The following is a 24,509-nucleotide window of genomic DNA, read 5'->3' on the forward strand; positions in this document are numbered from 1 at the left end:
AGCCCAAAGCTTGAAGGAGCTCACAACGGGGTGTGAGCTTGAAAAAGCTAACACCTCATGGTGCATGCTAATGAGGAACCTCTCTCACACCACACTGACACTTTACACACACACACTTACTTACACACATATGCATATTTATTTTAGTTTTAAGAACAAAGTGTGCTTTAAAGTGTGAACACACTCATGAGTTGCTGCAGTTCACATGTGTGCTTTTAGACTGTAAGATCGTTCCTAATATGTCCATATTGTTTTCATTCCGCTGAACTCTGTAAGTCTACAAAATATACAGTTCTTTTCAACAGCCAATCACAAACCAGCGAAAAAAAGTTCTTCCACTGCCATAAACGGCATGTTATCAGGTCTGATCCTGTTTAGTAACTCAGACAAGGCTTATTATACAAGGAACTTCTAACCATAGTGAAATTATTCAATCAATCGATAAATCAGTCAATCAATAATCAAGAAAGTTTAATTCAAGTGTACAAATAAGAGCTACTTCATAAAAAAACGCTGGCTGGGCTAAAGCATGCACAGACTGCCTTCAGCAATCATCATCAGTCATCCGTGTCTCAACCCTCAAATCTAATAACAGGATATAAACACAGTGCAGCGCTGTATAAAAATAATCCTTAGTGGTATAAAGTCAAAGCAGATATTCTCTTAAAATCACGGTTGCCAGAAGTGTTCTTTGCATGATGCCACAGAATAACCACTTTTAGTTCCTTAGGAAAAGTAACTTTTTTGAAAATAAAATGAATGACGTACAGTACTGTGCAAAAGTTTTAGGCACCAAAGCAAATTACACTAATCCATTTATCTCAGCAATATGAGTTTTTTACCTGAAAAAAGCACCACATATTATTTAAACAGATGCAAATAAATATACATACACTAAAACATAACAAGGAATTCTCATTTTTAACTAAGTATGTTATATCCTGTGAGCAAAGCTAAAGAACAAAGTGTAACTTAGTTCCAGATTTCTCCTGGATGCTCCTCAGCCAGCATGTGTATATGTTCAGTTCCATCAGCAGCTCACCTGATTTACCAAATTTACCAATTTTCCAAACCAGGTGTTGATTAATATGATGAGAACTTGAAATAACTCTATTAAACTCAGAGGAGGAGAAATTAGGAGATGTTTGAAGGAAAACAGGGCTGTAAAAGCTCTGCTTTTTGTAAAATTGCTGTTTGTATTTATTGCAATGCTATTGTTTTAATGAGCTAATAAACACTTACTGCACAGATAAGAAGCTTTTTCTTTACTGAAATTGGTAAAGAAATTGCCTTAAACATTTGCACAATACTGTATGTGAATGGAGAACTTTTCAAAGTGTAGAGAACTGTAATGTTAGGAATGAAAGAAAATAAGGATGTACCGAAGCATCACAATGTTTTGTTTTGTACTAAAAAATACATTGTATCAATTTACAAAAACACAGTATTGATTTTTAATTATTATTTTGGATGTAAAAAATGGTGTCAGAAGTGGTTTATATTGTGTTTAAACCCTGTCCACTAAATAGCAGTGTTGTATTCTGTCATTAAAACCCACTGTTATTTTGGATCAAAGTAAATGTTTTTTTTACTCACAGTGTATAAATATAATAGGCTGTTTTTATACTATGACAGTTTTCCTAAAAAATATTATCTAGCTTACAGTATTGTCATACATCACAATATATTGAATTTTAATCTTTTTAGTGTGATATGTTTCATATTGCCGAATTCTGACCTGACATAAAAGAGATCTAAATGATCTAAATATCATGTAAAGGTTCTTTACTATCATGTGAAGGTTCTTCACCTTCATGCATATTTTTTCAAACACTCCTGTTCCTGCATGGGTCGCCTACAGCATGTACCGCAAACCGATGTTGGACCAGGAGAATTTTGGTTAGCTAGTGGGTAATTCTATCCTCACCTTCTTAATAAAATATACAGCCACTGTCATGCTAAAACTTTTATCTCCAAAATTGCAATATTGCAAAATGTTTTAATGGAAGCCAGCTGGGTATTTCTATAGGTCCATTAACTATGAAATTTTGACACAATGTAAAGAACTAAAATTAAAAATTAATAAAAAAAAATGCAAAAACAAAGATGTGTGATATTATGTGTCAATTAAGTATAAGCTGTTTCACTGTTTTTAGAGTGCAACCCTATATCAGTATAATAGCAAAGTTAAATTGAATAGAATTTAACAAAAAATATATGCAGCTTGTGTGGGTCTTACGTTACAATTATACATTACAGTTTTAAAAAGGAGCGTAAAAAAAGAACAGGTTTGCAGGTTTTTAAGCCTGGGATTCTCCAAAATCTGTAAAAGATGTATTGTGAATCTTTTTAATCCACCTTGTTTTTGAACAGACGAACCGTTTTTTTTACAAACCTACTGTAAATAAAACGCAAACCATTACCGTCGCTGTGACTAAAAACCTTGCATCTCTACAAAATCGCAAACTTTACAGTTTTAGCTTCTTAACTTTTAATGGAAATAATAACAAAAAAACATTTGAGGAACAGTTTATGAACAAACACACGAAATGAACAAACACTATAGTTAGGGTTTGAAAGAACTGTTTGAAACAGTTCTCGCAAATGTTTAAAGGTGCCAAATTAATTGCAGAATATCGGGCTCTTTCTGCGATTGTCTACAACATTTTTTGAGCAATTCTACTGTTCAGTTCATCATATAAATCAAAAGATAATCTAAAGGTCAGCTTTAGAATCCAGGTCCAGAAGTGAAAAATGACAAAAAAGGCTACAATAAGTTTTTTTGCAGGACAGCGATGAGCACCTTTCGGCGCGCGCTTCCTCACTCACGGTACTCCGTATCTAATGCAACAAGTGATAAAGGCTGAAGCAGCGATGCTCGTGCACCAAATGTTGAGCACTTTTGAGGGTCTCTCCGGACTTCTGTTGCCCGCCTCACCTCAGACCTTCACCGGCTTCCCTCCTCAGCTTTCAGCGCTCAAAGAACCGCGTTCAGCGCTCACTGTGTGCGCTGCCTGTGTGCCACGGCGCGCGCTGTTAGAAGTATAGCTATCTATCATGTTCCTTTGGGAACTTTTATGGGTTCTTAGTTTTGGAACTGTGGTGGAACCCCTTTAGAAAATGTGCTTTTATATCACATTTTCTTTAAGGTTCCTCCTCAAAGCACCTTCAGATGTTCTAAACCCATCCAGAACCCATAAACCCCGTTACTTTAACAGAGACGGCGCTACCGAATGTGTGGAAGTTTGGAAATGCGCGCATCTCAAAATCACCCCATTCCAGCCAGTATACCAGTGTCTCCCCACAAGTGTACGACCCCCCGATAGCCCCGGTGGTTCCCGGTCGACCCGTACCTCTGTTCCTGCGCGGGTTCGCCTGCTTCCTCCGCTTCCCTCCTCTCATCTCCGCCATCTCCTCTCTCCGGCGCTCCGGGCTCTCCGGCCGCGCCACAGCCGCGCGCTCCAGCGTTGATGATGTCATTAAGGGGCCGGGCACACTGACACTCACGCGCACACGCACACACACTCACGCATGTACGATTGCATACACTCCCCCCAACACACACACACTGCTCTTCACTCACGAGCTGGACTGGTGTTGAGTTGGGGAGAGTGGGGAAAGTGAACGCGCCAGAAGGCCAGAGCACGCGCACAGATAAAAGTTATTATATGATTTGTGTTCGGCATTTCTTTGTTGTAACAATGCTTCTTTGCAATAAGTCTCATATTGTTGAAAAGCCTGTTAATTTGTAAAACGTGTAATGAACATGCATTGTGGGATTGAGAATGTGCTAAGGTTGTGCCCATGAAAAAAAAAATCCTAAATCTTCTCTGCCAATGCTAGAGAAGAATGACAGTGTTCTCGAATTTGATCTTATTTGGGTGTCATCTTTTTGCGAAGCCCACATTTAACAATAAGACAAAGACATTTTTTGAAAGGACCTAATGGAGGCCATTGGAAAATAGTGGGATATAGAGGAGGAAAGGACGAGGAAGCAGGGAATGAGGTCAAAATAGTTTGTAGTTAGAGGTGTTAGGAGAGTAAGTGCTTTTTAAGGAGCTCTGTCTTCAGGAGTTTATTAAATGTAGAGGGACGCTCATGTTCTGGTAGTGGAAGGCAGTTTGTTCAACCATTGGGGAAATTATGCTGATTCTTGGAGCAGACACCTACTGACCACTGTAGCAGGACCCGTGCTCACAGGTGCTCTTAATCAGGCAGCACCTGATTGGCAGCGCCTGGATGCACCAGAAGCTCAAATAAACAAGTAACAATAATAATAATATGTTTTGTTTATATAGGCACTATACATACAAAGATAGGACAAGTAAAAGGTAAAATTATAACAATAATAATAAGGGATACAGTCATAAAAAATAAGAATATAGGCGGTTTTATAATAATTTTGTAATATACTTTCTCCAAATTTCTACATTACATTACATTATAAATTAAAAGCAGTCTGAAAAGGTGGGTTTTGAGAAGTAACTTTTTTGTAGACAAATACGAACAGTCTGACAAGTGTCAATAGTAACAGCAAAATAAGCTGTTTTGCATTGGCAGAGAATATTCGGCATTTTTTTTTCATGGATGCAACCCATCTATTCAAATCTGCTGCTTATACCACACATGCACTTCCTTACAAACGTGGGTCCATTTAAAAGCGAAATTTACAGTCTTTCCAAGATATATGACTTATTGTTAAGAAGCGTTGTTACAACAAAGAAAAAATCTACCAAACATACATTTCCTTACATATGTTTATATAGAGATATTATTAATAACACGTGATGTGGTGTGATGCTAATCATATTTGACTCTTGTTGTCAGTAGTAATGTGTAATTTTCAAAGTCATTGTTCTTCTTGATTGGTATTATTATAAGTATGAAAACAACAAAATAAAGAAAGAAACAAACAAAGAAACAAACAAACACATAATTAAACAAATCCCAAGCGAATAGCTGCACTAAAGAGATGTTCACTGTGTTGGTTTTGGTTGTACTGTGCTCTTGTGCTCACAGTTCGACCCGTTAACCCGTTAACCCCCCCAAATAATACCCCCCCCCCCGTCCAGCTGATCGCTGTAGGAAGTGTTGTATTGGTCGCTCATTATGTGAATGATGGGACCGTAATCTGTTTAGCAACTGAAAAACACATCGGAAAAACGCAGCAGCATCAGCACTCAGGACCCCTGCCCTCACATTCACATTCACACACACACACTGAGGCATAATAATGCAGGAGTAAAAATGACTAAACGATTCCTCTCAGCTTAAACCGTTAATCGTGCATTTGAGCTAATACATCAACACACACTTTACTGATTAATGCATGCTCTTACTGTTAGTGCTCTTAACCCTGTAAAACAAACAAACACACCTGGCACACCACCGATCAATCAGTTAATAACATGTAACTTTTAATAATAATAATAATAATAATAATAATAATAATAATAATAATAATAGTAGTAGTGTTGATTTAGTATTATAGTGATTATTAGTATTATTAAGCTGACTGAACAAAACGTCTTAGAAAATACAACAAAAAAGCAAGAATACATTTTAAATTAAGTCCGAATTCAAATATATTTTTGGCATAATGTTATTTTTACAGTGTTGTAGTAGTAGAAGTAGTAGTGGTAGTAGTAATAGAATTAGTAGTAATAGTAATAGTAGTTAGTAGTGTTATTAGTAATACTAGTAGAACCCTATTGGTAGTAATCATAATGTATGACTAGTGATTTTGTTGTTATAATAGTAATATTATTATTATAATAAGTATTATTAGGTACTAGTAGTAGGTATTATTATTATTATTAGTAGTAGTAGTAGTAGCAATACTAATAGTACCCTATTGGTAGTTATTGTAGTAGTGAAAGTAGTTGTAGGTAATATTAGGGGTAGTAATAGAAGTATTAATAGTAGTTAGTTGTTATAATAGTTTTATTGTTATTTTTGCTGTTGTTGTGTATAAGTATCCTGTTAATTGATTTTTAATTAATAGTTATAAAAATGTATATTTACTATATCCCAAAAAACCCAACGAGCTAAATGTCTACTGAAGACTTAGAAGTTAATAATGTAGTGTTCCTATGATTTCTCTACATACTGTACACTCTAAAAAACAGAGGTACGATATGAGTACTTTTTTGTACTCGAAGGTACACTCTTTATAATTGTACCCTCAAAGGTACAATATTGGTCTTTACGGGGTCAGATTTGTTCCCTCTGAAGTACAAAGTCATTCCTAACAGCAATAAGTACAAATTTGTACCATTTAACCAGCCTAAGGGTACATTCAGTATTCTGCATCACTGTACTAATGAACAGTATATATTTAAATTGCACATTTTTTATTTGAAAGCCAGACAATTTTGTATCATCAAGTTTTTGAGCCATATTTAGTTGATGATAATGTTTATAATCTTTATGATCTTTACTGCCACAAAAACCATGGGTACAAAAAAGGACTTTCACTGAAAGGTACTTTTTTGTGCCTCAATATAAGGTACAGCCCCAGCGACAAGCTTTGTACTCTTTTAAGTACAAATCTGTACTTATATTTCTTAGAGTGTAGCCTCCTAAACTGACTACAAGCGGGTGAGGTGTCCTGATTCAGGGCCCACAAAGTAACACGTTATCTCATTCTCTGGATTTAGTGTGAGACTCATTCAGCCCCCTCATAAAGCACCACAAACCCACCATGCTAATTGTTACCACAGAATTACTGCGTTATTTTGGGAGGAAAATGACACATAATTGGAAACACCAATTCGCAGAACATGGCGCCCCTTTCCATCCCTATCCAGACAATCTGGGAAAGTAATTAGTTAATTAGTTTGGTTACATTACAGTCACAGAAAAGAGGTGTTAAAATATCAGAAGAAGTTCAAAAAAGGTAAAAAGAAAAAATCATATATATTAAGCCCCCCCAACACACACACACACACACACACACACACCAATACAGGAGGACTGACAGTAAAATCACCCTAATCCTCTTGCTGACCCTCTCTGGAGTTGCTAATGGACATTTGTCCTTTCAGGAGCATAAAAAGGAGGATTCCAGGTGGAGAAAAGAAAGAGAAAAAGAGAGGGATGAGAGGTCACAGGCCTTTTGTCCGGCAGAGGAAAGGAGGTGGAGAGGGGATAAGAAAGCAACACCCTGCTGTGGATCAGGGATGAGAGGAGAGAGGGGAGGGAGGAGGTGAGAGGGGGGGACAGTAATACTCTTCTCTGTGTTGAGTTTACACTCTGTAATCTATATTACACTGTAACATAAACTAAACATCACACTGTATTTCCAAATCAGGAACTTTATATAGTCTTTATATAAAGAGGGGCAGTGAAGCTAATTAGACTTGTAAAATAAATGTGTGTAAATAGAACTCCATAACATTTTACTCTGTTTAGAACTTTAGGTATTTACCAAATTTTGGAATAGAATGCAGTTTTCTCTCAAAATAACAAAAAAAAAAAAAATGGAAAATGAAAGTGTGAGATTTTGATGAGACAATGGAAGATATCTATAAAAAAAGACTTGCTGTAAACAACATCTGATGATTGTAAATGTGTGTGTGTGTGTGTGTGTGTGTGTGTGTGTGTGTGTGTGTGTGTGTGTGCAACCCCAGAAGTTGCTACTTGATAGCAGTTAAGGGAGTTAAGGAATTTGGGCACCAAATGGTCAAACCCACACATACACCTACAGCCACACACACACCCACACACACACATGAGAGCCCAGAGTGTGGTGATCCACAGGGATTTTGACCATGTTTCTTACTATGTTTGTGTGTTTGAATGTGTGTGTGTGTGTGTGTGTGTGTGTAGGTATGGCTGGGGTTCAGAGAGAAAGCACAGGGAGCAGCTCTCCCCAAGAGCATATTAAGCAGTAGTTAATTATATGCCAACAGTGACAAAGAAAAAAAAAAAGAAGCTTTCACTTGAATGGCAAGAAAAGACAAGTCATTATCCTCACCTCACTTTTCTCGCATGTGAAAACCTCACTTCTCTTTTCACCATTTCCATTTGTATCACCGAGCTCAGCGTGCCAAGCATTAGGGCTTAGGCCGAGGCTGCAGATCTGAAGCTGGTTTAACCCTCTGCACCATCCTTCTGAACTAGGCGTAGGTGATTAAAATAAATATATTTAATAAATTTTCATGATACACAATATCATGAAACATTATCTCGATACACATCAAATATGATGCACATGATTAATACTCCTCTTGTGTTAATTTTCTCAAGCCCAAGGTGAAATGTCAAACCTACCTTTATCTCTAATTTTATTTAGGAGTGGTAGATACAGGTATTTTAGTATTAGTGGTTTTATGTTAAGTGTTAATAACTAGAAAAGTGAATTGTTGCCCTGTATATAGTGATATTGTCACTGTCATACAAAAATCTTGTTTCTTCAAATATAAAAAAAATATATATTAATAAAACTTTTAATGAAAGTCAATGTAAAATGATTTCATTCAGAATCATATTGGAGCTTTTTGTATGTTCTTTCATAAACAGTTTTTATTTATTGTAACAAAAAAAAGCTTTTTTTGTGAATTACCATATACAAAAAATTCTCTTATTAGGAAAACTCAGTTCCTTTAATTTCTATTTAATTTCTAAGTTATTTTATTTAAGTGCCCCCAAGAAATATACTAAATTTAATTTAAGCAGATGTTAGAGAATAATTTATCTCTTCCATAAGAAAGAAATTGTTGATATATGGTTATTTATAAGAAAAGCTAAATCAGGTCAGACTCATACACTCATTAGCACAAAGTTGTGGCGATATGCTAGTTAAAAACCATGCTGATGTTGCTTTAAAGAAGTGTGTGAGTGGGACAAAACAAAAATAATGTAAAACTATGTTTTTATGTAGGTGGACACTAGTATAGAATTACACATACACTCTAAAATTAAGGTGCTTAAATAGGTATCTTTGAGAAAAGCCATAAAACAGAACCATTTTTGTAGAGGAGATACAAAACTATTACAAAAAGAGGTTTTAGGCAGCTGATCACATTATTTTAAACCATTTATCTGCCTGGCCAAAAAAAAAACAAATTCTAATATTTCATTGGACTGCCTTTAGCTTTGATTACAGCACACATTCACTTTGGCATTGTTCTGATAAGCTTCTGTAATGTCTCAATATATAATTCAATCCAGTGTTGCACATCCCAAAGATTCTCAATGAGGTTAAGATCTGTACTCTTTGGTGAACTCTCTCTCAATCCATGTGTGAAAATGAAGATCTCATGCTCCCTGAATCACTCTTTCACAATTTCAGTCCCATAAATTGTGACATTGTCATCTAGGAATATGGCCGTGCCATCAGGGAAGAAAAAAAAAAAAATCCATTAATGGAATAACCTGGTCTATATTCAGTATATTCAGGTAGTCAGCTGACCTCATTCTTTCAGCACATACTGTTGCTGAACCCAGACCTGCAGACCAACTGCAGCTTTAACTCCAGATCATTTAGTTAAATTCATCAAAAAGCTAAATTCTCGGAAAGCACCAAATCAGGCACAGATTTACCAAACCAGGTGTTGATATTATGAGAACTATAAATAATAATAGACTCCCATCACTTAATGATACACTAATGCAAAATGTATACTTTTTAAATTACTGTTATTTGTGTTTACTTTAATATCAGTGAATCAGTGAGTAAAATACACACTTAATGTTGAGATTTAATTTCCACAGGTATCATCAATTAATCCAATATAAATGTACATATTTACCAATTTTAAGATATCTAATGATCGGCTCTTTTGCAAAAAATATTCTTTGTGGATTCAAAAATGGTTCTTCTGTGGCATCACTCAAGGAAACCCTATAAAGCTGTGGCACCTTCAAGAGAGTAGAAGAAGATCATAAGGAAAACTGACTCAGAGAGGAACACTATGCCAGGAGGAACTTTCTCTAGTGCTGCACACAGACACACAGGCGCAGGGTAAGCTCTCTGTTATTGACCCCAGGCTTCCAGGGAGCAGTGGTCACAAAATTACACACTCAGCAGTGCCGTCCAGGAAAATCTTTCTCTTGATCTTATATCAAGAAGTGGGTAAATTGAAGAATATTGCGTCCGCGACTTAAATAGTAGCAGAATAACTAAAGCAGAAGGAAAGTTGTGTGAAAGAAGTGCAGTAAATCTGATCGTTGCCCAGGGCTCAGAGTTTCAGTGCTGGCTCCATCTAGTGTTCTTTCCAGAGCTTCCTTAAATAATGAGCCTCTCCTTAGAAGCTCGATAAAATTCAATGGTCCAATCCGTTTTAGTATGCTCTTCTTCCAACAGGTTATTATACAATCTATTATTGCAGCACATCTGTTTGGTTCCTCTTCCACAGTCCAGATACACGTTATTTTATAACATTATATAATCATTTTCATCACCAAGCAAATGTAAAAGATGCAACAAGACAAGCTTTGCTTTCATCACAGGCTGTGTTTATTAATAAACAGGTAAAATATAGTACCTTTACTTTTGTATAAAAATGTAGAAAATGGTATGCAAAAAATATATCACTTGTTTTCCTGTAAATAGATGTAATAACAGCTAGCATAAAATTGTATGACTACATTAATGATCTTTTGCCAGCAAAAAGGAAAAAAGTCTGAACTGTGACAAACATCAGAACACACAGAGAAATGCAAAATCCACAAACTGTTTTAATCTTCTTTAGAAAAAAAAGAAAATAAAAAAAGAAATGTTAAACACATTACATTCTCTATCAGCACTACGGAGGCACGGCCACATGACTGTATTACGAAAGGGTGCACATGCACTCTTCTCAGTGCCAATCATCTTTGGTATGCCATGACCAGCTGTAGGGAAACACTGGGATTTGCTAGGGGTTGAAACTGTACCCTGCCCTGTTATAATACTTAGAAGAACGAAAAAGAGTTCTTCACACTGTAGAGAGGCATCACATGAGTAAAGTGTGCTAAAACTGGACGTAAAGACCTTTAGCTTGTCAACTGGATGCCGCCTGAATGCAATGCATCCATACACTATACTGTAAAAACGGTAAAAAAACTTTTAAAAATGGTAACAAGACTGAATATCTATTTTTCTCATAATTGTTCTTCAGCTTAGTGCTGTTGTCAGTGCAATGCTAAGAGGCTAGCTTGTATGATGTGGTCAGGACAGCTCAGGACCTGGAAACACTAAGGCAACAAGTAAATCTGGTATTATGACACACTGTAATGACAAAGAGCAACCATTTATTTTTATTGTAGATAAATGTTCGTAGGCACATAATTAACACTGAATGTTGAAATCTAAACTGAAATTGCACTTTACATCTTACATCATCTTTTCTGTGTACTGAATGATCATGAGCTCATTAAAAATCTACTGTATGTCCAGCTGTTTTATCAGAGTAAATCAGCTTAGTGCATCCAGGCCTTCAAACAACAGACAACAGTTAACAGTGACTCAGTGCCATTTGACTACAGCTACCTGTCTGAAAACAAACGAGAAGAATAATAAGAAAACGTCAAATGGATTCCACTGAATTCAGATTCAGACTTAGTTCTTCTACCCTCCACATTCAACTGAATAATAATCAGCAACACTAACAACTGTTAAGGCTTTGAATACTGCACTGCGCATAGGCATTATGACTGTTGGTCATTTAAGAGTTTCAGAGTTGTGTACCTTCTCCATCCACCTGTCTGACTGTTTCAGTCATTTTCTAGATGCCAACTCCTGCACCTGTACCTCGATCATTTGCCACGATGGGCAAATGCACTTCTGGCCTGTTGTAACTTGTACCAATGACTCTGTTTAAAAGGCTGGTTTGTAGAGTACCTAAACTGAAATGTGCTCTATAATACTCTTGCTACTCTCTGTAAGAAAGCAGATGATTTTTTTTTCCATATCATTGTCTCAATATACAGTCCATTTCTGATTTAAAGGTATAATATATTTACATTTAAACAAAACGCTTCATTATCAACAGTCCCATCACGGCAAATGGAATGCCCCTTTAGCTTTGATAATGAAACGCCACGCAATGTTTGAGGAATCATTATTACACAAACAAAACCAACAAACAGAAAGGGTAAGATCCTGGGAAGAACCAGAATCAACCCATCCTTAGAGACCATTCCAGTCTAGTGCGGCTCACTGAAAACAGCGAGTGGAGGAAGGTCCACAAGAACCTTTGGTTTTCACTGAGGGTCATTCATCTGGAGTCAACTTAGTTCATTACGTTTCAATATTGCCAGAATGATGGTCCATGTCCATGAGTTGACCCATTAAGACAGTGTGTTCAGATACTTGTTCTCCCCAGCAAGGGACGTCAGCATAGAGGTCATATCTCCGATTGCCATGTTGGAAAGGCCAGAGGGAAGGGTGATGGAGTTTTGGGGAGTGGTTAAACGGGATGAAGCCTGGGAGGAAGAAGTGTGGTGACCCAGGCCTGGATTAACCGGGCTGTAAGACGAAGGATCTGGGTCATCGATGATGGAAGCAAAGTCAATCTGAGCATTCTCCAAGTCCAGGTTCTCCAAAGTATTGGACATGGGGGTAGAGTCAGGATAGGCCAGTGAGGCAGCCTTTGTAGAAGCTTCCATTCCTGCAAGGTGCTGCTGGGGTAGGCAGGATCCATCCTGGGGGTCCAGAGACTTATCCACATTGTGGTGCATGTGGATCTGACCTGAGTAGTAGAAATTCTCTGTGTGTTGTTGCTGTTGCTGGACAGGTGGTAACCGTACTCCTCTCCTGGGACTAGCAGTAGAGTGGTTAGGGCTCAGGTGTGGTGGGCTGCCCAGGTACGCACCACTTGTTTGCTTGGAAACACTGTTCTGGCGACTCAGTGGCTTTCGACTCTGAGGTGGATGCGGCACCATGTCATGACCATAGCAGGAACTCTGCATGCCACCCATCTGTTCCTTGACTGTCACTGAACTGGTCATTTGACTCTGTGCTGGGGGACTCATGACATTCTGATTTGTGTAGCCTTGGTAAGTGTTATGGTACAGGTTTTGGGTAGGCTGCTGATTTTGTGGGCTGTGCTGCATCACGACTGGCTGTCCTCCCATCTCGATGCTGTCTGGCTTCCCCGAGAGGCTACTGTCTGCTGCTTGCTGCTCTTGCTGCTGTTCCCAAAGGAGGGCTTGCTGTGATTGCACGTAGTTTCGGACCATCATCTCTTTCACCTGCAACATTGGTGTCTGTGACCTCCGGCCCTCGGTCAGCACAGAGCCTGCACAGCCGAGACTCAGGCTTCCACCACTTGGGAACGCTCCAGCCTGGTTTTGCTGGCCATGACCTGTCTGGACCTTCATCTGACCATGATGGAAGTCGCAGCTGGGATTGGAGGCTTTGCCCATTAAAGCCTGTTCTTGGGTTTGTGATGGGAATGCTTGCGGGCATAGCTCCATAGCACCAGGCTGGCGGTGCTGAAGAGGCTTGGCATTCTGGCATGCATTGGACCCTCCCATGGTTGGATGGTACTGCTCTGGTTTGATAGTGACCCTTGGATGGTTATGGTCAACACTAGGATCATACATGCCTTGAGTATACTGCTGAGTCTGCATTCCAGTATCTGGAAACTGCATCCCTGTGTGTAAACCAACATGGGGATTCTGGAGTTGACTGGTCTGTCCCCAGGGACCTGTTCCCTCATTGGTTTGGCCCAAGCTTGGGTAGTGTGGCCCAGATGGGCTAAGCTGACAAGTGCTCATACTGTACTCGGCTTGCTGGAGAAGGGAGTTGGCTATGTCATTCTGGCCCATCACTTCTCCTGTGCCCATATCCCCACGCTGGCCCTGGTATTGTCCCTGAATCTGGGACTGATAGGATGGATCTATGCATCCAATGCCTTCATGTCCAGGGGAGAGCTGGTTGCCTGCATGAGGATGGTGCTGAGACTGCTGAAAGCCCAGGTATGTTCGGTCTCCACCTTGCATTGTGGTGCCTTGCTCTCTGCCCTCTGTGGGGTTCCCCTGAGACTCCATGGCCAAGGCCTCCATCATTACATTCTCAGTAATGCTCGGTGGTCGTGGTGAGTACATGTGCCTTGAGAGGTTGGCATCAGAACCACAGTGTTGCAGGGCATTGCGGCGGCCCATCATTGCCATGTTACTCAAGCTGTTGAAGCGCTGCACCTTGGGGAGACTTTGAGGGTCCCCACCAGAGCGCACCGGATCACTGGCACGACGTGTGTTGTTCCCAGGTGCCTGGTGTGGATAGATTATGCCTGTGCCGTACTCTGAGTTGGAACTGTGTCTCCTTGGACCCCCTTGATGTAGGAATGCAGGCAGCGGCTGGCCCTGGTAGTCACTCATAAAACCACAACGTCTGCCAGGGGTACCAGGCTGCTCCATGTTGGGTAGAGGTGTTGGAGGTGGGCCACCGGTGGCTGCTGCATATTTGGCCTTCAAACTATACTGCTGTGCCGGAGTGAGACTAGGCAGACCAGGCAATCCACTGGCACCGCCCTGGCACAACCCAGTCCTGCGATTGCTCTCTGGGGATAATGGGTCTCCTCCTACATTATTTCCCATGACAGATTGGCAATGTCCACCTGTTCCGACCTGAGATACATCACTGGAGCGTCGGCTGGACAGGTAAGGGGAAACCATGGAGGATCGGCGGCTCACGGTGTAGGCGGAGCTAAGACTGCTGGTGCCACTTCCACGGCGGTCGTTGGGAGGGCAGGGCATAGCCATTCCGCCGACTCCACCCATTCCTCCTCCGCCCATTCCACCTCCACCCAGCTCAGGGGTAGAAAGCTCCATCACACGACGGTTCGAAAGCAAGGGGGAGGGGCCACACATGCCAATCATCTCACCTGATGCTGAGGGGAGAAAGAGAAAATGATCTGTATTAACAACCAGCAAGTTCAAGTACACAAATGGAACAGTATAGGTCCAATATACTCTTGTTTAAAGACGTGTTACTTGGAAAGAATCAATGAAATATACATGCGACTTTATATTTCTACATCTCCTCTACCTGAAAGTGCTGGTAATTTGTTTCCTGCCCCCCGGCCTGGTGGTGTCTGCCTGCGGATCTGCTTCAGTTTATCAATTTTCAGGTTCTCCAGCCTCTTCAGGGCCTGTGTAGACATGCCCATGCCCCCAGAACACACTCCTCCATTGGGCTCCATTGCACTGTTGCCCCCTCCATCCTCCAGAGCTGTCAGATCCTCTAGACTCCCAGCTGCATTAAGGTTCATCTCCACGCCACTGTCGTTGTTGTTGGTGCTCCCCAGTGGTGAGCGCTCGCTACTGCAGGAAGACTGGCCCCCAGGACTTGGCTGAGACTTCTTAAAAATATATATATAACAAAGATATATAAAATCAGACAGAGAGAAAAAAATATAAAAAAACACATTTGCAAGACTTTGTAAGATGATGACTTGTAAGATGTTTTAAGACTGACAGAACCATTTCTTACCATTGCATTTTCCGGAGCGAGCAGCTTGCAATCTTCTCTGGTCTTTTCCTCTTTTTCCACCAGCAACTCTGAACCTTGACATCCAGGAGTTAGGGCAGAACCAGGAGGTCGAGGTCCTGTGTCCCCACGGTGTTTCTTAGTGATGTGCGCTTCAGGCCCGTGCACTGTCTTCACATGCTTACGCAGAGAGCTTGGGTCTGTATACCGCTTTGTACATCCAGGAATTTTGCACACATAGGGTTTCTAGGAAAGACAAGGCCACACATACAGCATTAGTGTGAAAATTAAAAGTTTCAGTGACTGTCTGAATTAGAATGAACTAGTCTGTAGTTGTATGATGTATGTTGGCTTCATACCTCATTGGAGTGTGTTCGGTTCTGGTGCTTGGCACGATCGGAGGCGTTGGAGAAAGCCTTGTTACAGCCTTCGTGCTCACACACATAGGGTTTCTCACCTGTGTGAGAGCGCAGGTGTGTTTTCAGGTTCTCCAGGCGAGAGTACGCCTTGTTGCAACCCTCAAACTAAAGCACACACAAAAAAAACAGAAAACTGACATTAAAAAACGCTGGCATGTTAATCCAGACTAAACACATTATGAGTTGCTTAAACACACATACATTTCGCAAGTTTAAACTCTTAAACGCACACTAATTTAAACACACATATAGAAACTTACAGTGCACTTGTGAGGTTTTTCCCCGGTGTGTCTGCGCATGTGCACCACCAGCATGTACTGAGCTTTAAAAGGCCTCTGCTCACGAGAGCAGTCCTTCCAGTGGCACACAAACTCCTTCTTCTCTCCATGGATATGCTCATTATTGATGTGCTGGAGAGGGAAACAGTATATATATATTATTATTTTGCAAAAAAGACAGGTAGTGGTTGCACACTGTATTGTATAAAGGCTCTGGCCCTAAAATTCCTAAGCCCATCCACTGCAATCTGCTGTCTCATATCTTACATGAACAAGCTGCTCTTGGGTGTCAAACTCTTTGCTGCAGCTTTCCCAGTGGCAGTTGGTCTCATAGATAGCCTCAGGCTCTGGTTTCTCCTCTTTATCCAGATCATCTCGGCCCTCCAGAAGACCAATAAGAGGATCCTGCAGAGCATACGTTTTATTCAGTACAAGGTAATGTAAGTAATCATGTTTGCATAAACACTGGAGAGTAATTTCATAAGTATCTGGTGTGAAATTCATCTTCAATTAATTTTCCATAGACATAATAGAGTAGAGGGTTAATAGTACATGCCTTTTCCAATTCAAACAAGTGTCTGAAACACTCTCTAACATCATGAAGCACGTTAGAAAACATGAAAACAAGTTTGTTTACTGCTGTTGTTTACACTGAGATATATGTATTTTGCTGTACTGCAATATATTTTGCGAATATTTGACAGACTGAATGCTCCAATTATGTTTACTGTAACGTTTAGAAAATGTTCAACTAACCAAAAACATTAATTACATTCTAAGATTTTTTTTTTTTTATTGAAAGTTAAGACAAATTTAAAATGTAATTTTGTTTGGATGCATTTTTTAATCTTTATATAAACCTCAAACAATTTTGCATCAGCACAACAACGGACAAATTTTGAGTTCATCCAGCAAAAATATTTCTGCCACTGGAGATAAAAAAAGAGCAATTGATGGAACTAGCTAAGCTAAGCTAAGTTAGTCCAATAATAATAAGGCTTATGGATTTTTCTCAACAACAATCTACTGTACACCGAAAAAAATATGTGTAAAAATTACTTAAAGAAAATTTCACAACTTTCTGCATTTGCTTTTTTAAGAAAATGTAATTTTATGTAAATTTAAGTAACTCGTTTTTCAAGACTTTCAATCCTTTCTTTTATTAAACTTTACTTAATTTATTTTTGCTGAATCAATCCTTTCTGTTAGTAAACTTTATTTCTGCATACAATATTATCTAATTACAATTAATTTATTTATTTTTATAAGTTTACTAAAAGAAACTTTAAAAGAAATGAAATTTACTTTAAAAAAATGTAAAGTAAATTTTATGCATCCTTTTTTTCGGGGTAGTTGGGATTACTTAAAAAGATGCATGCAAATTGTTACATAATTGTTACAAAGAAGTAGATCCAGTATATTATTTATTATTAAGTGTAGCTGGGCATTAAAGCATTAAGGCATTAAGGCAGCATTTCTTCTGTTTTAGACACAAAAACAATACAACAACCTATTATATATACCTGAGTTCCAGTGGAAGACGGACTGGCCACATCTCCCTCTGAATGCTCTTCTAAACTCTTCACGTTAATTCCGTCCATCACGCTCCCCAGCACAGGTTCAGTCTTCAGCTAAGCACACAAACCACAACAGCTCAAATCTCTCATCATTTCATCACAGTAAAATACAAAAGGATTCTCAGGATGCTCTCTTACATGTCCGTGTTTTGGGGGTGCATGAAGCCGGGGGTTGTGGGGAGGCAGACGTGTCGGAGGGCCAACTGAAGCTGGATGGTGGCCGAGTGGAGTTCCGTACATGCTCCCCTGAGGCCTGGACTGGTAGTTCATGGAGGGAGAGTAACCCATTGATGGACTGCAGCCAGACAGAGATAGCAATGGTTAACATAAGAGAAAATTAATACATAATTATATCAAACTCAAAACATTCAGTCATGGTCTATGATGATATTTAAGTATTGAAAGTTAAAGTAGCATACATTATTATGACTCTGATGTCCTACTATTATCTTTATAAGAAGATTCAATTAATTGAATTTAATGTGTAAATAGTCTTGTGTCCTTCTTGCATCACCATTTTTTTTATTAGACATAATTAGTCTGATTACACTGATGTCTATTACAGTTATCATAAACACAAAAAAAAAACAAGTGGCAAGTTAGCTTTTGTGAACCAGCAAAATTTCAGTTTAAGTTTTATTATTTGCCACATGTTTAAATTGAATAAAACTTGTTTTAAACAAAGATTCAAACATGTGGTTTCCTTTAACTTTAGTAAATCTTTGTATTTAATTTATTCACATATTTATGTAGGCATGGACACTCCCACAATTTTACACTGTCGCACTGTGTGATGTAAAACTACTAAATTGTTTTAATGGAACAGTAGGCAGTACTGGCAGTAGAATATTGAAATCTGACTAACTTGTAGCTGTGTAATGTTTCTTAAATTTCTGTTTTTATTGCTTTAATCTTTTAGTAATACTGGTGCTCATTATCTTTGGTGTGCTACCAACAAATGATTTTTGCTTGTTTGTTGAGATGAATTAATGTGCTATTTCCTGTATATTGCAATTACTTTGAAAACAATAAACATTAAATAGAGGTTAAATAGAGTTTTCATGCACATAATGAAAAATGAATGACAGATCTAACTTAAAGCACTGGAGTTAATATATTTGAGTTTCAAGTGTAGTAGAGTGACTGAAACTGGAAATACTTCAGTAAAGGACCGATACATGATAAAACTAATTACTGTACTTAAGTACAGTAATGAATGACATTTACTTTGTCACAAACCACCACTGTTACATTCTTATTATGTATTCCATTTACCTCATGGCTCCCACTGACAGATGTCCATATGAGCTGGCAGCATTTTGCCCACAGCGCGAGTTAACGAATGCCACCAGAGAGTTGGGAGAGGTGCGTATGACTGTCTGCAGGTCCACACTGGCATCAGAAAGAGGGGATATAGACAGCGCTCGCTTCTTACTCAACTTCAGTATGGAGCGGGGAGTTGAGAAGCGAGATCCTGATGGACCGAGAGAAGAGAGAAAAAAAAGATGGTGTGAGAAGGAGGTAAAACCTTTTGTATTCAATTTGCATACAGTATGATGCCATTGAGAAGACCTGCTTACCGTCTCCTGAAACCATGTGTTCTGAGCCTGGCTGGCTGTGAGTGAAGCCGTGATGCGCTGTCATCATATTACTTTGGCTACAGTAGGGGGTGCCACTGCCTCCTAAAACACACAGAAATACAAAATAATACGAGTTAAGCTCTATCTGGACAGGATTAGTTTCTCAGAGGGACGTGTGTAAGAAACATTTCACACTTCTACTCAGTGATAAAACTCTTGCATCCAGAATGCAATTGAAAAAACAGGAGGACCAGTGAGTTTTTAGGCTTTTTCAGTCACATGACATTGCGTTCAGTAGCTCCTCCATTTCCACTCGCTGTTGTGTTTACATGGATCTCCATGGAAACGTGCGCCCAAAGTGCAATTACAGTGCATAGCAGTGGACAAATAGCTACAGTGCCCTCCATAATTATTGGCACCCCTGGTTAAGATGTGTTCTTTAGCTTCTCATAAATTGAGTTTTGTTCAAAATAATATAGGACCACGATGGGAAAAAAAAGTAAAGTCCAACCTTTAACTCAAGTAAATTTTAAGGGGGAAATAAAATCCCTGACTAAGAAATAATTATTCTTCATAAAATCACCTGTTCCACAATTATTGGCACCCCTAACAATTCTTAGGAAATAAATTTAATAAAAGTATTTCTGTCACTTCTACAGTAGTTTACGAAGTTGATCAGAGTATGTAGGATCATTTAATTAGTAATTCACAATTTCCTGTTTCCCTGGGGTATAAATATGACGTGACACAGAGGCCATTTATCTTCAACATGGGAAAGACAAAGGAACATACCATTCAAGTGAGGCAGATGTGTGTTGACCTTCACAAGTCAGGCAATGGCTACAAGAAAATCGCTACTCGCCTACACCTGTCCATATCTACTGTCAGAGGAATTATTAAGAAGTTTAAAACAACTGGAACAGTGGTAAACAAGCCTGGACGAGGACGCAAGTTTATTTTGCCACCACGCACAGTGAGGAGGATGATAAGAGAAATAAAAAGTTCTCCAAAGCTCACTGTTACAGAATTGCAACAAATGGTAGCTTCTTGGGGTCACAAAGTCTCCAAAACAACCATCAGGCGCTATCTACATGCCAACAAGCTGTTTGGGAGGCATGCACGGAAGAAACCATTTCTCACTCACAATCATAAACGCAAACGTTTGGAGTTTGCTAAGCGGTACTATGACTTCAACTGGGACCGTGTGCTTTGGTCAGATGAAACAAAGATAGAGCTTTTTGGCAACAAATGCTCTAAGTGGGTCTGGCGTAACACAAGAGCTGAGTATGCAGAAAAGCACCTCATGCCCACTGTGAAATACGGCGGGGGATCAGTGATGCTGTGGGCCTGTTTCTCTTCTAAAGGCCCTGGGAACCTTGTTAGGGTGCATGCCATCATGAATGCTCTAAAATACCAGGACATTTTAAAACAAAATCTGGTGGCTTCTGCCCGAAAGCTGAAGATGGGTCGTCACTGGGTCTTTCAGCAAGATAATGACCCTAAACATGTGGCCAAATCTACACAGAAATGGTTCACCGCACACAGAATCAAGCTCCTCCCATGGCCATCTCAGTCCCCAGACCTCAACCCCATTGAAAACCTGTGGGGTGAGCTGAAGAGGAGAGTGCAGAGGAGAGGACCCAGGTCGTTGGATGATTTAGAGAGAATGTGCAAAGAGGAATGGTCAAAGATCCCTCTTTCTGTATTCTCCCATCTTGTGAAACATTACAGGAGAAGATTAGGTGCTGTTTTGTTGGCAAAAGGGGGTTGTACAAAGTATTAACATCAGGGGTGCTAATAATTGTGGCACACATGATTTGATGTTAAATAATTATTTCTTAATGTGGGATTTTTTTCCTACTGAATAAATTCACTTGAGTTAAAGGTTGTATTTTACTCTTTTTTTCCATCGTGGTCCTATATTATTTTGAACAAAACTCAATTTATGAGAAGCTAAAGAACACATCTTAACCAGGGGTGCCAATAATTATGGAGGGCACTGTATATAGAGTTCAGAGAAAAATAGTAGGTAATTCAGCCTGTCAAAGGACGTCTGAGAAAAAAAACACATACGTGATCGTTCTGGATGGGAATAAAATCACAGAATTACCCCAGAACCCCCTGAGAAACTAATCCTGTCCTGATAGAGCTTCAATATTTTAATATTTTAAACCCAGTATGCACACCCACACTTCAGTACTGTAACTCACCTTCAGGCTGTGGCATGCCACGGTGTCCCAGCATGCCATGGGGTGGAGGTGCTTGAGGGGCCCTCATGTAGGGGTCCATGCAGGCTCCAGGGGTGAGGGATGGGTTGTACATTGCTCTGCTCTGTGCAGGCTGGCCACAAGGGGGCGGCACACACACGGACGACACCTCGCTGTACACTGAACGGACCGACGGCGCCAGACTGCACACACACAGATGCAGATCAATATATGAGTTTTATGAAAAATTTATTTAGTATCAACTTAGTGTAAAGGTCACTAAACTTTGGAGACACCTTCTCATCTAATGTTTTTCTTAATTTATTCTTTATTTATTCTTTATTTGTTTTCTACATTGTATATCAATATTAAAGACAAAAAAAATATTAAGGGACACATATGGAATTACATAGTAAACAGTAAAAAAGTGTTAATCATTCACATTAACCCCCTAATCAAAACCAAATGAAGTGAGATGGCGATTTGAGGTGATTATATTAGGATGAGCTGGAGCTTCACAGTGTGAAGGAAAAGCAGCAACTATTGACAAACATTCATATACAGCTCTGGAAGAAATTAAGAAACCACTTTTCAGTTTCAGTTTCTGAATCAGTTTATTTGATTTTGCTATTTATAGGTATATATTTGAGTAAAATGAACAATGTTGTTTTATTCTATAGACTATGAACAAGATTTCTCCCAAATTCCAAATACAAATATTGTAAATACAAATATTTAGAGCATTTATTTGCAGAAAATGAGAAATTGCTGAAATAACAAAATAGATGCAGAGCTTTTATACCTCAAATAATGCAAATAAACAAGTTCATATTCATAAAGTTTTAAGAGTTCAGAAATCAATATTTGGTGGAATAACCCTGGTTTTTAATCACAGTTTTCATGTATCTTGGCATGTTCTCCTCCATCAGTCTTACACACTGCTTTTGGATAACTTCATACCACTTCTGGTGCAAAAAGTCAAGCAGTTCAGTTTGGTTTGATGGCTTATGATCATCCATCTTCCTCTTGATTATTTTCCAGAAGTTTTCAATTTGGTAAAATCAAAGAAACTCTTTGAAAACTATTTTTTATTATTTTTCATTGGACAGCAACGATAAAAAAATGTGTGATGTATCTTCACTACCACTGGGTGGCGCCAAGTGCTTTTATTCTGCAACCAAGAGGCAAGTCTGAGGGAACACAGCAGGGGAATTCCCACATTCCTTCGATTCTCAGTGTCTTCCTTTAGATCTGTCTGTCTCTCTCTCTCTCTCTCTCTCTCTCTCTCTCTCTCACACACACACACACAGCATTTCTCCCCTTGGCCTCTTCATCCCTCCAGTCTTTCCTTCACTCCCACTCTCTTTCAGCATGTTCTCCGCTGTGCCTGCTCAGTGTAATTCTCTCAGAACACCGTGTGTATTCCACAGCAGCCTAATCTCCTTGCACTAATCCACCGAGCCCCCATCTACCTCCCTTTATACCCCCCTGTTCTTTTTTTTACCCCACACCCCTCTTTCTTTCTTCTCCTCTTTTTCTGTCCTCTACTCGGTAGCCCTGGTGAACATTCTTCCTTTCTTTTTACTGCTCTCTCTCTCTCTCTCTCTCTGACAGCTGCTTATTACTGACTGGTCAGGGAGCTGCTACTCTCCGCATGACTGACCAAACACCACTCAGGTTACCCCAGAGAGAGAGAGAGAGAGAGAGGGAAAAAGAGGGAGAGAAGGAGAGAGAGAGAGAGAGAGAGAGAGAGAGAGAGAGAGGCTGACTCTGGCTCAACCTGGGTGGCATTCTGCAGGAGGAGGGTGCAGAAGGGGATGAGGGGAGGAGCTTAGCTGCTTTGCCATCTCTACAACAATATCAGAACACAAAGAACGAGAAAGACAGAAAGTTTGAGACTGTAACTCTGTTGTACAGCAGTTTTTGCTACAACAGCCCCTGATTGCACTGCCTGATTTGGGGAACAGAACCCTGTTAGCTGTGTTTTAGCTGAAATTCAGCTGCTTCTGTTCTGTTCTGCGTCTCCCTGCAGGTATGAGGAGTGTGTTCTGTGTGGTAGTGTGTTATAAACACAGCCCTTACCCTTTGCTTGGTTGATTGACAGTGGTGTTGTAGTGAAACAGCCCCTGGTGTGGCTGCATATCCACTGGCATCGAGACCAGCCCTCCCTCTAGTCCTGCGAGCCCCTGTGAGAACACACACACACACAGCTCAGCTCAGACCACAGAGGCAGGAAATGAAAGAAATTTTGAAACGTTTAAGCAAAGTCTGACAACTTCACTTTTATTCCAGACAGAAGTCTCTGGAAGGAGAAGAAGCATGTAATCAGATATTAATGATGTCTGTCTCAAATCTTGTTAAAAGAAGTGGAGAAAACTGTGTGGGAAGTGATTTACAGTCTGTAGTACCATATGTGTGATTGTAAGGAAAGGATTTATGTAACAAAATATGTCATTAACAAGCTGTTACACAATCATAATACAATTAAGTTACAATGCCTCTACACATCTGACCCCTTGAATTCCCCTGGACTCATTATTGTAGCTAGTCAAATGAATTTATCATATTGAAAAGATACATGTACAAAAACACTGAGATATAAGCTCATGTATGGTCTGTTCTGAAAGCAACGGTACTAAAACAAGAGTCTCTTGTCATCTAAAAAATGAACTTTCATCTGAGCTTTCAGACCCTTAGATAATGCAAATAAAACAAGCTCATATTTATATAATGTTTTAATAGCTCAGAAATCAATATTTGGTGGAATAACCCTGGTTTTTAATCATGCATCTTGGCATGTTCTCCTCCACCAGTCTTACACACTGCTTTTGGATAACTTCAAGCAGTTCAGCTTGGTTTGATGGCTTGTGACCATCCATTCCTCTTGATTTTATTCCAGAGGTTTTTAATTTGGTAAAATCAAAGAAACGTCATTTTTAAGTGGTCTCTTTTTTTCCAGAGCTGTATTTGTCTATACTTATTTGACTTTTTACATTTTTAATTGCTGTGAAATTCTCAGGTGCCCAC

At 39.5% G+C, this 24,509-nt stretch overlaps 2 protein-coding genes across 3 annotated transcripts in view; both read right to left on the reverse strand.

Moving 5' to 3' along the window:
• The window catches only part of LOC103034067 (zinc finger E-box-binding homeobox 2), a 47,441-nt gene extending 44,004 nt beyond the window's left edge, over nucleotides 1-3,437 (reverse strand). For both annotated transcript variants that reach the window (XM_022675637.2, XM_007253434.4), the window contains exon 1: nucleotides 3,354-3,437. In XM_022675637.2, coding sequence (XP_022531358.2) covers nucleotides 3,354-3,411 — 58 coding nt within the window. In that variant the 5' untranslated portion in view covers nucleotides 3,412-3,437. The remainder of the gene's footprint in view (nucleotides 1-3,353) is intronic.
• Nucleotides 3,438-10,439: 7,002 nt separating this feature from the next.
• Nucleotides 10,440-24,509, reverse strand: part of gli1 (GLI family zinc finger 1) — a 64,101-nt gene continuing 50,031 nt past the window's right edge. The window contains exons 2-13 of the mRNA XM_007253396.4: nucleotides 23,565-23,668; nucleotides 21,486-21,685; nucleotides 19,276-19,377; nucleotides 18,971-19,169; nucleotides 17,834-17,990; nucleotides 17,642-17,749; nucleotides 16,386-16,523; nucleotides 16,101-16,250; nucleotides 15,781-15,945; nucleotides 15,425-15,667; nucleotides 14,981-15,293; nucleotides 10,440-14,822 (exon numbers count right to left, since the gene is read on the reverse strand). Of these exons, the coding sequence (XP_007253458.3) occupies nucleotides 12,277-14,822; nucleotides 14,981-15,293; nucleotides 15,425-15,667; nucleotides 15,781-15,945; nucleotides 16,101-16,250; nucleotides 16,386-16,523; nucleotides 17,642-17,749; nucleotides 17,834-17,990; nucleotides 18,971-19,169; nucleotides 19,276-19,377; nucleotides 21,486-21,685; nucleotides 23,565-23,635 (4,392 nt within the window). The 5' untranslated portion in view covers nucleotides 23,636-23,668 and the 3' untranslated portion in view covers nucleotides 10,440-12,276. The remainder of the gene's footprint in view (nucleotides 14,823-14,980; nucleotides 15,294-15,424; nucleotides 15,668-15,780; nucleotides 15,946-16,100; nucleotides 16,251-16,385; nucleotides 16,524-17,641; nucleotides 17,750-17,833; nucleotides 17,991-18,970; nucleotides 19,170-19,275; nucleotides 19,378-21,485; nucleotides 21,686-23,564; nucleotides 23,669-24,509) is intronic.

This window comes from Astyanax mexicanus, chromosome 5 (assembly GCF_023375975.1).
Source record: "Astyanax mexicanus isolate ESR-SI-001 chromosome 5, AstMex3_surface, whole genome shotgun sequence".
Taxonomy (NCBI): domain Eukaryota; kingdom Metazoa; phylum Chordata; class Actinopteri; order Characiformes; family Acestrorhamphidae; genus Astyanax; species Astyanax mexicanus.